This window comes from Scyliorhinus torazame, chromosome 21 (genome assembly GCF_047496885.1).
Source record: "Scyliorhinus torazame isolate Kashiwa2021f chromosome 21, sScyTor2.1, whole genome shotgun sequence".
Lineage (NCBI taxonomy): Eukaryota > Metazoa > Chordata > Chondrichthyes > Carcharhiniformes > Scyliorhinidae > Scyliorhinus > Scyliorhinus torazame.
The window spans coordinates 70,879,858-70,896,327 of NC_092727.1; the positions used below are offsets into that span (position 1 = coordinate 70,879,858).

Genomic DNA, 16,470 nt, shown 5'->3' on the forward strand with positions numbered 1-16,470 from the left:
GTTTGGACTCTCCCAACTCGTGACAACAGGAGCGCATCCCATCTCCGGAAATCATCTTTCATCTGATCCACCAACCGGGCCAAGTTCAATTTCTGTAGCCGGTCCCAATCCCGCACCACTTGGATACCTAGGTACCTGAAACTGTCCCCTACCAATCTAAACAGCAGTTCCCCAGTCGCCTCTCCTGACCCCTCGCCTGGACCGCAAACATCTCGCTTTTCCCCATATTAAGCTTATACCCCGAAAACTAACCGAATTCCCCTAAAATTCCCATGATTTCGTCCATCACCTCAATTGGATCTAAAACAACATACAGAAGCAGGTCATCCGCATACAGCGAGACTCTGTGCTCCACACCCCCCCCCCCCCCCCCCCCCCCAGACCAGCCCCTTGAGGCCCTCAGAGCAATTGCCAGTGGCTCTATAGCCAGCACAAACATCAGTGGGGAGAGGGGGCATCCCTGTCTCATCCCCCGGTGCAGTCTAAAATAGTCCGAATTCGTCCTGTTCGTCCGTACACTTGCCACAGGAGCCTGGTACAGCAACCTGACCCAGTCAATAAAGCCCCTCCCTAATCCGAACCACCCCAGAACCTCCCATAAATAATCCCACTCAACCGGGTCAAAAGCTTTTTCCGCATCCATTGTGACCACTACCTCCACCTCCCTACCTTCCGGGGGCATCATGATCACATTTAACAGCCTTCTTACATTGGCCACCAGCTGCCTACCCTTAACGAACCCCGTCTGATCTTCCACAATGACGTTCAGTGCACAATCCTCAATCCTGGAGGACAATATTTTGGCCAACAGTTGGCATCTACGTTCACCAGGGATATCGGCCTGTAAGACCCACACAGCTCCGGGTTCTTGTCCCGTTTCAGGATAAGCGAAATTGTGGCATGTGACATCGTCTGGGGCAGAACCCCTCTTTCCCTTGCCTCATTAAATACCTTCATCAGCACCGATCCCAATATCCCGGAGAACGTTTTGTAGAATTCCGCCGGGTACCCGTCTGGTCCTGGGTCCTAACCCGACTGCATGGCCTTCAAGCCCTCCACTATCCCTTCCAGTCCAATCGGGGCCCCCAATCCTTCTACCAGCTCCCCGTCCACCTTGGGGAACGTCAGCCCCTCCAGGAAGTGCCTCCGGCCCCGCAGGGGGTTCCGACCTGTACAGCCTGCTGTAGAAATCCCCGAACGCCTGCCTGAGCTGCTGTGCAAGCATCCTGCTGGCCTTCTCACCATGCTCGTAGATCGCCCCCATCGCCTTTCTGAGCTTTTCCACTGCCCTTACTGTGGTTAACAAGCCGAACTCCGCCTGTAGCCTCCGCCGTTCCCTTAAAAGCCCTATCTCTGGAGTCTCCGCCTACCTCCTGTCGACTTGTAGAATATCTTTTACCAGTCGGTCCGTCTCTGCCCTGTCCGTCCTATCCCTGGGAGCCCGGATCGAGATCAGCTCTCCTCTCACCACTGCCTTCAGCGTTTCCCAGACCACCGCTGCTGAGACCTCCCCCGTATCATTTACCTGCAGGTAATTTTGTATGCATTTCCTCAGCCTCTCGCACACCGCTTCGCCCACCAACAACCCTACATCTAACCTCCATTGCGGGCGCTGATTGCTATCTTTACTAACCTGCAGGTTAACCCAGTGCGGAGCATGGTCCGAGGTTGTGATCGCCGAGTACCCCATGTCCACCACCCCTGTCAGCAAGGCCCTACCCAAAACAAAGAAATCGATCTGAGACTATGCCTTCTGCACGTGGGAGTAGAAGGAGAACTCCTTCACCCTCGGCTGCCTAAATCTCCATGGATCCACCCCCCCATCTGCTCCATGAACCCTTTCAGTTCCTTTGCCATTGCTGGCACGCTGCCCATTTTCGAGCATGACCGATCCAGGCCGGGATCAATATCTGTATTAAATTCCCCTCCCATGACCAGCTTGTGCGAGTCCAGGTCCGGTATCTTCCCCAACATCCTCTTCATAAATTCCACGTCATCCCAATTTGGAGCATATACATTAACCTGCACTACCTTCATCCCCTCCAGCTTACCACTAACCATAATATATCTACCCCCCACATCCAAAATTATTCTACCCACCTCGAATATCACCCGCTTATTAATCAAGATCGCAACCCCTCTAGTCTTTGTGTCCAGCTCCGAGTGGAAGACCTGACTGACCCAGCCTTTCCTCAATCTAACCTGGCCCACTACTCGAAGGTGCGTCTCCTGCAGCATTACCACGTTCGTCTTCAGTCCCCTCAGGTGCGCAAACACACGTGCCCTCTTAACCGGCCCATTTAACCCTTGAACATTCCAGGTGATCAGCCTAGTTGGGGGGCAAAGTGCCACCCCCCCTCCGCCGATCGTCCATCCCCTTTCTTGGGCCCCCTTCCAGCCCGTGCTCCGAGCCGCCGCCGGCCCGCCCCCCGGCAGAAAGTCCTGGAGAAAGTCCAGATTGATTCTCCATTTTGACTGGAGCTAGGAGGCCCCAGAGTGCTCCTCGCAGCTCCAGCTGCCGATACGGGGCCCTGTATTTCCAGCCGCGGGTCCGCGTAAAGGCGCGGGGGCCGCCTGTGGCGGCGGCCCCACGCAACATGGCAGACCCACACAGCAAGCCGGCCCCGACTATATAGGCACCACCCTGATCGTGCGTGCCCGCCGATCGGTGGCCCCCGATCAAGAGCCTGGCGGTCCTGGAGGCAGATCCCCTCCGCCCCCCCAACAGGGCGGCCGCGGACTGCATCCGCAGCCACCACTCCGAGCACTCGCTGGGTGGGACCAAGAGTGAACCATGTCAAGAACAAAGAACAAAGAACAAAGAAATGTACAGCACAGGAACAGGCCCTTCGGCCCTCCAAGCCCGTGCCGGCCATGCTGCCCGACTAAACTACAATCTTCTACACTTCCTGGGTCCGTATCCTTCTATTCCCATCCTATTCGTATATTTGTCAAGATGCCCCTTAAATGTCCCTATCGTCCCTGCTTCCACTACCTCCTCCGGTAGCGAGTTCCAGGCACCCACTACCCTCTGCGTAAAAAACTTGCCTCGTACATCTACTCTAAACCTTGCCCCTCTCACCTTAAACCTATGCCCCCTAGTAATTGACCCCTCTACCCTGGGGAAAAGCCTCTGACTATCCACTCTGTCTATGCCCCTCATAATTTTGTATACCTCTATCAGGTCTCCCCTCAACCTCCTTCGTTCCAGTGAGGACAAACCGAGTTTATTCAACCGCTCCTCATAGCTAAAGCCCTCCATACCAGGCAACATTCTGGTAAATCTCTTCTGCACCCTCTCTAAAGCCTCCACATCCTTCTGGTAGTGTGGCGACCAGAATTGAACACTATACTCCAAGTGTGGCCTAACTAAGGTTCTATACAGCTGCAACATGACTTGCCAATTCTTATACTCAATGCCCCGGCCAATGAAGGCAAGCATGCCGTATGCCTTCTTGACTACCTTCTCCACCTGTGTTGCCCCTTTCAATGACCTGTGGACCTGTACTCCTAGATCTCTTTGACTTTCAATACTCTTGAGGGTTCTACCATTCACTGTATATTCCCTACCTGCATTAGACCTTCCAAAATGCATTACCTCACATTTGTCCGGATTAAACTCCATCTGCCATCTCTCCGCCCAAGTCTCCAGACAATCTAAATCCTGCTGTATCCTCCGACAGTCCTCATCGCTATCCGCAATTCCACCAACCTTTGTGTCATCTGCAAACTTACTAATCAGACCAGTTACATTTTCCTCCAAATCATTTATATATACTACAAACAGCAAAGGTCCCAGCACTGATCCCTGTGGAACACCACTGGTCACAGCCCTCCAATTAGAAAAGCAGCCCTCCATTGCTACTCTCTGCCTTCTATGGCCTAGCCAGTTCTGTATCCACCTTGCCAGCTCACCCCTGATCCCGTGTGACTTCACCTTTTGTACTAGTCTACCATAAGGGACCTTGTCAAAGGCCTTACTGAAGTCCATATAGACAACATCTACTGCCCTACCTGCATCAATCATCTTAGTGACCTCCTCGAAAAATTCTATCAAGTTAGTGAGACACGACCTCCCCTTCACAAAACCATGCTGCCTCTCACTAGTACGTCCATTTGCTTCCAAATGAGAGTAGATCCTGTCTCGAAGAATTCTCTCCAGTAATTTCCCTACCACTGAAGTAAGGCTCACCGGCCTGTAGTTCCCGGGATTATCCTTGCTACCCTTCTTAAACAGAGGAACAACATTGGCTATTCTCCAGTCCTCCGGGATATCCCCTGAAGACAGCGAGGATCCAAAGATTTCTGTCAAGGCCTCAGCAATTTCCTCTCCAGCCTCCTTCAGTATTCTGGGGTAGATCCCATCAGGCCCTGGGGACTTATCTACCTTAATATTTTTTAAGGCACCCAACACCTCGTCTTTTTGGATCACAATGTGACCCAGGCTATCTACACCCCCTTCTCCAGACTCAACATCTACCAATTCCTTCTCTTTGGTGAATACTGATGCAAAGTATTCATTTAGTACCTCGCCCATTTCCTCTGGCTCCACACATAGATTCCCTTGCCTATCCTTCAGTGGGCCAACCCTTTCCCTGGCTACCCTCTTGCTTTTTATGTACGTGTAAAAAGCCTTGGGATTTTCCTTAACCCTATTTGCCAATGACTTTTCGTGACCCCTTCTAGCCCTCCTGACTCCTTGCTTAAGTTCCTTCCTACTTCCTTATATTCCACACAGGCTTCGTCTGTTCCCAGCCTTTTAGCCCTGACAAATGCCTCCTTTTTCTTTTTGACGAGGCCTACAATATCACTCGTCATCCAAGGTTCCCGAAAATTGCCGTATTTATCTTTCTTCCTCACAGGAACATGCCGGTCCTGTATTCCTTTCAACTGACACTTGAAAGCCTCCCACATGTCAGATGTTGATTTGCCCTCAAACATCCGCCCCCAATCTATGTTCTTCAGTTCCCGCCTATCGGCGGGAACTCAGCCAGTTGTCGGCAGAGAATCGCCGCGGGGGCCTCTTTCAATGGCGCCAACCGGTGCCGCGTCAACCGCATGCACTCCCGTCCCCGGAGAATCGCGGGAAGGAGTCGGACCCAATCGCGGGTCTGATGTCCCATTCTCCACCCCCGAGCCGAGCGCAGTTTCGGTGGGGAGGCTCGGAGAATCCCGCCCTTCGAGTGGAGAAACACATCGATTGAAGGCATGGTAAGTAGTCCTGTCCAGACACTAATTTAATGTTGCATGCAAAATACTATTCCAATCGTGATAAAGCTACTGAAACCCGAGGTAGTAACTGCCGTGAGTGAAAATGTCAAGGTGAAATGACAGAAAGCCAAATTTCGGTTTGACAAAACAGCCAAACTGTTACCAGAGCTGAACATTGGAAAGGCAGTCATGGTGCAACACTCTCACCAGGGGTCATCCCGCACGGGAAATTGGCACGTGTGTCGAGCAATTGTCACCTTGATTGTGCGCAGTGGAAGTGAATGATCAAATATACCGGCACAACTGTGAGCATGTCCCAATAACTAGCGAAGCCATTACAATGCAGCACAAAGCTGTTACTTCACAGCGATTGGTCGGTCAGGGAGAAGAGGTCTCACTAGCTGTATCGAACACAGAACTACCATCAATCCCAGAGGTCCCAGAGTGTGGGAGGGGGGTCTCTGAAACTGCTAGTGGAGTGGGGGTGGCGTCACTGAAATTAATAGTGGCGTGGTGGAGGGGGGGGGCTCTGAGACTGCCAGTGGAGTTGAGGAGGGGGTCACTGAGAGTGCCAGTGGACTGAAGGGGGTCACTAGACTGCCAGTGGAATGAGGATGGTCACTGAACTACCAGTGGGGATCATTGAGAGTGACAGTGGAGTGAGGGTGGAGGGTAACTGAGATTGCCAGTGGAATGGGGGGGGGGGGGGGGGGGGGGGCGGGGGGGTCCCTGAAATTGCCAGTGGAGTGGGGTCACTGAAACTGCAATGGAGTGGGGGAGTCACTGAAACCACCAGTGGAGTTGTGGGGGGGGGGGGGGGGGGTGGTCACTGGGGCTGCCAGTGGAGTTTGGGGTGTCACTGGGGCTGCCAGTGGAGTTGCGGAGGGGGGGGTCACTGGGGCTGCCAGTGGAGTTGGGGTGGGGGGGTCACGAATATTCACAGATTGCATGGGGAGTGAGGATTGAACTGAACTCAAACTGTCTGAGGATACTGTTGAGTAAACAGTTGGTAATTGGAGCTGACAGCTGGGGCAGCTTGCTGATGCTCAAGACAATTCTTAATTAACCTTCTGGCTTCAAACAGAATGTGCGACTAATTGTGGAATTGTAGAATCAAAAAAGTCTTTTCACTGAAGCTGGGAATTCTCAACCTCCTGTCTAATCAGAACGAGCAGTATCTTCGCTGGATGGGTGTTCCTGTGTACAGAGAGGCACTGACCAGCCAGGGGTCGGGGGAGGGTCTGTGAGAGGGAGCAAATCCAGTTGGTTCTTTCGAGTGGGCCTAATGCTGACAACAGTGCTGGGAACTAGAGTCAGCACAACCAACATTAATGTGTTGGACAAGGCCAGGGAATATCAGTCAAAGGTCTCACTGCTGACCATCGGGCCCCAGTGTGCCTGGACATCCAGTGATGGCAAGCTGAGGTTTAACCTGAATACATCCCACTGTTGATTCGGCCCCACATCCGTGTCTGGGGCCACAGGCTGTGCAGGAACTGGGATATCTGCAGAAACTGATGGAACTGCCACCCTTCGGGAGAGGGGGAAGGGTTCACTGATGACATCGAGCAATTCAGGCAGGGTGAGTTAGTGAACGAGCGGAGGGGGTAGGGAGTGAAGGGAGGAGAGAGAACGGAGGGTGGAGAGAGAGTGTGGAGAGAGGAGGTTAAGAGAGGGGAGGAGTTAGTCAGTGGGGGGGTAGAGATCAAAGGAAGGTGTTAGTGGGAGGAAGCAGAGGTTAGCATGTAGAGAGTCTGGGAGTGAACAGAGGGCAGGTTTAGCAAACAGATGGAGGGCTTTAGTGACTGGAAAGGGAGTAGTGAGCAGCATGAGGAGGCAGTGAGAAAACGCATGGATTAGCTCGCGAGAGTAGGGGCGCTCAACAGAAGGTAAATGCAGAGATGATTTAGTGGGTAGAAAGGAGGGGTTAGCGAGCCAAAGTCCCAGACTTCATCACCATCCCTGGGTAAGACCAGTCCCATCGGCAGGACAGACCTACCAGAGATGACTGCACAGTGGTATACAGTCAGGAGGGACTTGCCCTGTGGGTCCTCAACTTCATCTCTAGACCCCATGAAGTCTCATGCCATTCGGTCAAACATGGGAAACTGGGGTAAGCTGACTCCTTTCAGAGGCGTACATCAGGAGGGTCATGTGACCCCATTAGCCAATGGGAATCGAGTGCAGGGATCTTGGTGCAAAGCCAGTTTAGACCCTAAAGCTAGAATTGATAACATCCTGAAAGGCTGTGTGTAAATACAAATAAACCTTTGTAATCCTTTATAGATATTGACTGGCGGTTACCAATCCTTCCATTACTACAGAAACCTCATGCTGATTACCTTCCGCTACACCTCCAACCCCCTCAGCTGATGATTCAGGACTTCTCCATGTAGGGCACACTGAGAATGCACAGAATGTACTCTGGATGGGGGACTTTAATGTCCGTCACCAAGTGTGACTCAGTAGCACCTCTGCTGACCAAGCTCGAGTCAGGAGAGAGAGAACGACCTTCACCTCACCTCACCCTCACCAATAAACCAGTTCCATCTGTCCATGGCAGCACTGATATCAGTGACCACCACACAGTCCTGGGGAGACAAAGATCAGCCAATTGTCTCAGTCCCAGGACTGAGTTCCTCAGGATAGTGTCCCAGGCACAGCCAACTTCCGCTGCTTCATCCATGACCTTCCCTCCATCATAAGGTCTGAAGTGGGGATGTTTGTTGATGATTTCACAATATTCAAGCACCATTCCTCAGATAGTAAAGCAGTCCGTGTCCATGTGCAGCAAGACCTGGACATCATTCCGGTTTGGGCTTGTTGCAAGTAACGTTCATGACATTGGAACCATATCGCCGTTCCATCATTGTCGCTTGGTCAAAATCCTAGAACTCCCTCCCTAGCGGCACTGTGGGTACCTACACCACATGGACTGCAGCAGTTCACCACCCCGTTCCCAAGGGTAATTAGGTATGGGTAATAAATGCTGGCCTAGCCAGCAACATTCATACCCCATTCATGAAAAACATACGTGGTCTCGTGGCACAGTGGTACGCCCCTGCTGCTGGGCCAGAATTTGGGGGTTCAAGTGCAAGGCCACAACTTGCTGGCCATGGAAGGCGTACTTATAATGCAGTTCCACGGGCAGATAATCAGCTCAAGAATGCTTCCACCATTTCCCCACTATTCCCCAACGAGAAAACAGTGTGTGTTTGTAAAGATATGCTTTAAAAGAAACAGAAAAACATTAGCAAACATGCAGGAGGTGAGTTGGGGTTAGCGAGGAGGGTTACAAGCAGGAGGAGAGGGATAGCGAATAGAAAGAGGAGTGAGCAGAAGGGGTAATGGGGAGGGATAAAGAGTGGATGGAGGGGTTAGGGATTGGGGAGGGAATGGTGAACTGGGGAGGGGTTAGGGTGTGGAGAAGAGGGTGGCAATTGGGGAGGGAATAGAGAGTGGGGAGGGGTAGTGAAGGGGGGATGGTTATCGTGCTGTGCTGTATTGGAGGATCATGGATGCTCTTGTCCATTTAGAGATAAGGGAGGTGGGAGTGTGGTGGGAATAACTGGATCAGGTAGATCCTCAAAGGAGGAGAAGAAATTCTACCACAAACCAAGAAGCTTCAGAAGACTCGACAGGTTTTTTGGAAGCTTTGCTTTTTCACTGGCAAGATGGGCAGCACGGTAGCACAGTGGTTAGCACAGTTGCTTCACAGCGCCAAGGACCCGTGTTCAATTCCCGACTTGGGTCACTGTCTGTGCGGAGTCTGCACATTCTCCCTGCGTCCGCGCGGGTTACTTCCGGGTGCTCCGGTTTCCTCCCACAAGTCCTGAAAGATGTGCTGTTAGGTAATTTGGACATTCTGAATTCTCCCTCTGTGTACCCGAACAGGCGCCGGAGTGTGGTGACTCGGGGCTTTTCATAGTAACTTCATTGCAGTGTTAATGTAAGCCTACTTGTGGCAATAATAAAGATTATTATTATTATAATTGCTTCCTGTTTCTCTTTCGTCAGGTACTGAAGGGTTTTCCAGAATGCCTGCAGGCCGACATTTGCCTCCACTTGAACAGGAGCCTCCTCCAGAACTGTAAGGTTTTCCGCGGGGCAAGCCCAGGGTGCCTGCGAGCTCTGGCGATGAAGTTCAAGACCACACATGCTCCTCCCGGCGACACTCTGGTCCACTACGCCGACGTACTGACCGCGCTCTATTTCATATCCCGCGGCTCCATCGAGATCCTGCGCAATGACGTGGTGGTGGCCATCTTGGGTATGTGGTTGTCACTACTCTTGGTTTGTCCTCCCAGTATTGGGGCTGGCTCTGCCCGTGGAGGGCATGTGAACACCGACGTAGGGAGAGGCAGAGGGGATGGCGGTCACGCGATGGTGGTCTCTGAATGGCCTCTGAGACCAAGATTCACAAATTACGGACCGTCCCCACCATGAGACTGAACAGTCTCTAGAGGGTGGAGGTGGGGGTGGGGGGTGGGGGGGGGGGCAATAAACAAGGATGTGGGGGGAATGTTCCTGGTAAGAGACAATGGGGAAGAATTTTTGTGGCTGTTCCATCGCACTCACCGAAAAGTCACCGTGCAAACGTTCCAAGGAACCCAGGCCCTTTCAGGCCCTTTTTGTCTGGTCCTTGCTTTCCTGCTGGTCTCCACACACCCACCCACCTCAAAGCTCCCTCTACTGCCCTGCTGGCCCTTTAACTCCACTTCATATATAAACATTCCACAAACCGCTCAGATAGAAGGAGCAGCATTATAAAGTTTGCAGGTGGCACAGTCTTGGCAAAGTGGCAGCAGCACAAAAGGTTCACAAGAATGGTTGCAGGGATGAGGAATTTCAGTTACGGTGACAGATTGGAGAAGTTCAAGAAGCGAAGTTTGTGAGGAGATTTGATGGAGATAATTGAAATGATGAGGGGTCTAGACAGCGTAGATCGGGAGAAACCGTTCCCATTGATGGAAGGATCGAGAGCGAAGGGGCACAGATTTAAAGTAATTGGCAAAAGAAGCAATGGAGACAAGAGGAGAAACGTTTCCTCACAGCGAGCAGTTAGGATCTGGAACATGATGCCTGGAAGTGTGGTGGATGCAGATTCAATCAGGACTTTCATAGGGAATTGGATTATTATCGGAAATGGAGGAATGTTCGGAGAATCAGCACAGGCAAGATGGGTCGAATGGCACGGTGACAGTTCTGTGATGGGCCGAATGGCCTCCTTCTGCATGGTGACAGTTCTGTGATGGGCCGAATGGCCTCCTTCTGCACAGTGACAGTTCTGTGATGAGGATAGCTATTGGCTTCATGATGATGTGTGATGGTGAAATGGGCAGGGGTTTGGCAGATGGATAACAATGTGGGAAATGTTGCAAATGGGTTGGAATGTGAAATGAGAATAATATAAATGGCAGGATTTTCAAAATGAGCAGAGAGACCTTGATGCCGAAAAGCACAAATCCCTAAAGACGACAGAGAAAATTAACATGATAGTTACAAAAGCAAATTGTTTTACTGAGGTTTATAAATAAAGCAGTAGAGTCAGAAAACAAAGCGCTCACGCAACAAATTTCTAAAACACTGGGTATGAGTCAGCTGGAGTCTTGTGGAGACTCTGCACTTTGTGAAGGATGTCACAGCGTTGCAGCAGGTGGAGAGGAGTTTTACCAGGACGTTGCCAGGGATGAGGGACCTCAGTTATGAAAAGAGGCTGGAACAGTTTGGACAGTCCTCCTTGGAACAGAAGAGGTGAAGAGTTGGCCGGGTAAAGGTTTTCAAGATGATGAGAAATTTTGATAAGAGTAGATCAAGGAAAATGAATCCCGCTGGTAAATTGGGTCAATAAGCGGTGGTCAGAGATTCCACATTATTGATGGAAAATCTGGAGAGAAGGTGAGTGACGTATTTCTGTCAGAGTTTACAGCACCTGAAAACGTGGTGGGAGCTTATTCCACGAAAATATTTTGAAGGGAATTGGACAGATAGTCGAGGAGGTGGAATTTACAGGATTATCGGCTAAAATGGAGTATGTGAGACTTCCACAACCTCTCTTTCAAAAATACAGCACCGGTATGATGGGCTGAATGGCCCCCTTCTATGCCGCAAATATCTATGATTTTATGATGACAGGCTGAAGGAGCTGAATTGCCTACACCTGTTCCTGCATAACAATCGATGGGCAGAATGCCCTCCCTCTGCAACTGGATCCTCGATTTTCTGACCAACAGACCACAATCAGTAAGAATGAACAACAACACCTCCTCCACAATAGTCCTCAACACCGGCGCCCCGCAAGGCTGCGTGCTTAGCCCCCTACTCTACTCCCTGTACACACACGACTGTGTGGCAAAACTTGGTTCCATCTCCATCTACAAGTTTGCTGACGATACGACCATAGTGGGCCGGATCTCGAATAACGATGAGTCCGAATACAGGAGGGAGATAGAGAACCTAGTGGAGTGGTGTAGCGACAACAATCTCTCCCTCAATGCCAGCAAAACTAAAGAGCTGGTAATTGACTTCAGGAAGCAAAGTACTGTACACACCCCTGTCAGCATCAACGGGGCCGAGGTAGAGATGGTTAGCAGTTTCAAATTCCTAGGGGTGCTCATCTCCAAAAATCTGTCCTGGTCCACCCACGTCGACGCTACCACCAAGAAAGCACAACAGCGCCTGTACTTCCTCAGGAAACTAAGGAAATTCGGCATGTCCACATTGACTCTTACCAACTTTTACAGATGCACCATAGAAAGCATCATATCGGGCTGCATCACAGCCTGGTATGGCAACTGCTCGGCCCAGGACCGCAAGAAACTTCAGAGAGTCGTGAACACCGCCCAGTCCATCACACAAACCTGCCTCCCATCCATTGACTCTATCTACACTTCCCGCTGCCTGGGGAAAGCGGGCAGCATAATCAAAGATCCCTCCCACCCGGCTTACTCACTCTTCCAACTTCGTCCATCGGGCAGGAGATACAGAAGTCTGAGAACACGCACGAGCAGACTCAAAAACAGCTTCTTCCCCGCTGTTACAAGACTCCTAAATGACCCTTTTATGGACTGATTTCATTAACACTACGCCCTGTATGCTTCATCCGATGCCAGTGCTTATGTAGTTACATTGTATATGTTGTGTTGCCCTATTATGTATTTTCTTTTATTCCCTTTTCTTCTCATGTACTTAATGATCTGTTGAGCTGCTCACAGAAAAATACTTTTCACTATACCTCGGTACACGTGACAATAAACAAATCCAATCCAATCCAATACTATCCCGTTAAAGAAAGAGTCTGTAGGGGGACATGTACCTGTGACCTCTGACTCCTCTGACTGTGTGCAGACCGAGGCCCAGTGCGTATATTTGATGCTTTCAGGGATTTTCTTGATTCCAGGCAAGAATGACACATTTGGGGAGCCGATCAGTTTATACGCCAGGCCAGGGAAATCTAACTCGGACGTGCGAGCTCTGACATACTGTGATTTACACCGCATCCTGCGTGACGACCTACTGGAGGTTCTCGACATGTACCCTGATTTCTCCAATAACTTCTGGACAAACTTGGAAATCACTTTCAATCTCCGTGATGTGAGTTTCAATGCCTTTTCATTCTTTAATCAATAGAAAACCCCAGTGCCCAGGTTTCCCCATTGGTATCAATGCTGTTATAACATGGTATATTGCAGTGTACACCTAGTCTGCCTGTGTCCCATTGTACACCCAGCCTCCCTGTGTCCCAGTGTACACCCAATCTGCCTGTGTACCAGTGTACACCCTGCCTGCCTGTGTACCAGTGTACACCCAGCCTGCCTGTATACTAGTGTACTCACTGCCTGCCTGTGTCCCAGTGTACACCCAGCCTCCCTGTGTCCCAGTGTACACCCAGCCTCCCTGTGTCCCAGTGTACACCCAGCCTCCCTGTGTCCCAGTGTACACCCAGCCTCCCTGTGTCCCAGTGTACACCCAGCCTTCCTGTGTCCCAGTGTACACCCAGCCTCCCTGTGTCCCAGTGTACAACCTGCCTACCTGTGTCCCAGTGGACACCCTGCCTGCCTGTGTACCAATGTACACCCAGCCTGCCTAGGTCCCTTGCAGGAGGATTGGAGTACAAGAATAAAGAGGTCTTGTTACAGTTGTACAGGGGCTTTGGTCAGTCCACATCTTGGAATACTGTGTGCAGTTTTGGTCTCCATATTTAAGGAGCAATATATTTGCATTGGTGGGCATACAGTGAAGGTTCACAAGATTCACCCCGATGTTGTGGGATTTATGGGGCGGGAATCTCCGACCTCCGCCGGGTCGGAGAATCCCCGGGAGGGCGGAGTGAATCCCGCCCCGACGTCGGCTGCCGTGTTCTCCGGCGCCAGTTTATGGGTGGTGGCGGGATTCACGCCCGTCGGGGGCCATTGGCAGCGCCCCCCCCCCCCCCCCCGGCAATTCTCTGGGCCCCGATGGGCCGAGTGGCCGCCCGTTTTTGGCCAGTCCCGCCAGCGTTGATTGGCCATGGTCCCACCAGGTAAGTTGGCTGGTGTGGTCCTCGGGGGGGGCGCGGGAGGATCCGATCTCGGGGGGGCCCCCACTGTGGCCTGGCCCGCGATCGGGGCCCACCGATCTGCGGGCGGGCCTGTGCAGTGGGGGCACTTCCTCCTTCCGCGCTGGCCCCTGTAGGACTCCGCCATGGCCGGCGCGGAGAAGACACCTCCCTGCGCATGCGCCAGACTATGCCGGCATGTCTGCGCATGCGTGGAACCACGCGGCGGTTCTGCGCATGCGCTAACTCGCGCAATCCCTTTACCGCCGGCTGGCGCGGCGACAATCCCTCCGGTGCCGGCCTGGCCCCCGGAATTGCGGAAAATTCCACTACTTCTGGTCGGCCCGACGCCGGAGTGGTTTGTCCATTTTTTACTCCGGCGTCGGGCCATCGCGCCGATCACGGAGAATCCCGCCTACGATGAGAAGCTTGAGTGTTTATTGGGTTTATATTCTCTGGTGCTTTGAAGAATGAGAGGTGACCTCCTGAAAACCTACAATTTTCCCTGCCTGCCCCACCTTCTTCACGTAACCTTTGACTCCCTTGCCATTTGGTGATGGGTTGCGTTTTTATTCTAAGTCCAGTTGACCAATGGTCTTTTCCCTCTCTTGTGAGCCACTCTCCTGGGCTAAGACATCGCTCCATAGCTTCCTCTTAGATACATATATACATAGAACATACAGTGCAGAAGGAGGCCCTTCGGCCCATCGAATCTGCACCGACCCACTTAAGCCCTCACTTCCACCCTATCCCCATAACCCACTAACCCCTCCTAACCTTTTTGGACACTAAGGGAAATTTAGCATGGCAATCCACCTAACTTTCATGTCTTTGGACTGTGGGAGGAAACCGGAGCACCTGGAGGAAACCCACGCAGACACGGGGAGAACGTGCAGACTCCGCACAGACAGTGACCCAGCAGGGAATCGAACCTGGGACCCTGGCGCTGTGAAGCCACAGTGCTATCCTCTTGTGCTACCTTGCTGCCTCGTCCTCTTTGTTTTGAGTTCTAGAACTTTTCACAAAGTTCCCTTTGTTTTGCAAATTGCAGGTGATTTGTTTAAGGATGAGGCCCCCTTAAATGATTTTGAGCAGTTGAGCGCTTACAGTAGCTTCAGGGCTTGTGTGTGGAGAGGTTTAGCTAATTGCATCACTGTGAAGCTGACAGGATGCTTTGTTCCTCAATTAAAAGTTCGGTCAATGATCAATAACCCCCTCCCCAATCAATAAGTCCCTCCGCTGATCAATAACCCTCTTCCCTGTGATCAATAACCCTGCTCACCAACCAATAAGCCCCTTGATGCACGATCAATTACTATTAAAATGAGGTAGTAACATAACTGAAGGCTTTAATAGACTAGAACTGTTCCCCAGCAGCTTTGGTACAGAATGAGGGCTGCTGGGACGGCACCGGTTCTTATACCCCGCCTGTCAGGACGGAGCTACATACAAAACAGCCAATGGTAAACTCCTAGGTTTAACCAATGGTCTTCAGCCTCTCGGGTACTGCAATACCTGATAATACCACACCCCTCCTCTGATCACTATCCCCTTCTCTGTGATCAATAATCCCCTCTACCAAATTAATAGCCCCCCCACCAACAAATCCCCTCCCCACACCAAACCATATTCCTTCCCCCAATCAATAACTCCCCTTCCCCTACCAGTCAATAAACCCCTCCCCATCAACCAATAACCCCCCCCATTAATCAATAACCCCTTCCTGCGGTCAGCAATCTGTGCCCTCAGCAATAAATAACCCCCTCACTCAGGCTGATAGATACTCATTCCCCCCCATGTCTGACATTTTAATCCTTCTCCCTGTGTTGTTCCTCCTCCTTATTGTCCAACCAGCTGCTATTCAACCGTGTGAGGCCATCAGACCCAAATCCTCTGGTCACCTGGCCGAGCCTCCCAGAGGAGGCAGCCTGCTCCCTGACCTCAGCCCTGAACGGCCTGGCTCCAATGTGAAAGATGTGCTGCCTCTTTGTCAATTTCCCAAAGGTAACAGTTTCTCTCTATCTCCTTAAACACCTCAATCAGATCACCTCTTAATCTTCTAAACTTTCAGAGTCTAAAAACCTAATCCATGAATTCTGTCCTCATAATTTAACCCTTTACGCCACAGTGTAGTTCAGATTGAATCTTCACTGCACCCTCTCCAATACCAGGATGTCGTTCCTGAGGTGCGGTGCCCAGGACTGAGCACAATACATCACAGAAAGTCTGACCATGCAACTGAAAAATCACATCCTCCTCTTTCTATTCAACACCACCTTAAGAAAAGGACCAGCACCCCATCAGCATTTGTGATTGCTTTTTGTGCTTGGCCACCTGCTTTTAGTGATTATGTATTTAAACTCCCAAAATCTTCTCTGTTAATTCACACTTCCCAACCTCTCAGCATTAGGAAAATGTTCTGCTCATTCTCAGGTCTAAAGTGAAGGATCTCACACACATTGAGTCGGCATGCTGGCACAGTGGTTAGCACTGCTGTCTCACGGCGCCAGGGACCCGGGTTCAATTCCAACTTTGGATGACTGGCTATGTGGAGATTGCACGTTCTCCCCGTGTCTGTGTGGGTTTCCTCCGGGTGCTCTGGTTTCCTCCCACCGTCCAAAGATGTGCAGGTTAGGTGGATTGGACAGGCTAAATTCGCCCCTTCGTGTCCAGGGTTGTGCAGGTTATGTTACAGGGATGGGGGAGTGGACTTGGGTAGGGTG

The 16,470-nt window shown here is 51.4% G+C and overlaps 1 protein-coding gene across 2 annotated transcripts in view; it reads left to right on the forward strand.

The window, feature by feature from the left end:
* kcnh6a (potassium voltage-gated channel, subfamily H (eag-related), member 6a) overlaps positions 1-16,470 on the forward strand; it is a 433,047-nt gene that overhangs the window by 356,771 nt on the left and 59,806 nt on the right. For both annotated transcript variants that reach the window (XM_072486929.1, XM_072486930.1), the window contains 2 exons: positions 9,229-9,481; positions 12,611-12,804. In XM_072486929.1, coding sequence (XP_072343030.1) covers positions 9,229-9,481; positions 12,611-12,804 — 447 coding nt within the window. The remainder of the gene's footprint in view (positions 1-9,228; positions 9,482-12,610; positions 12,805-16,470) is intronic.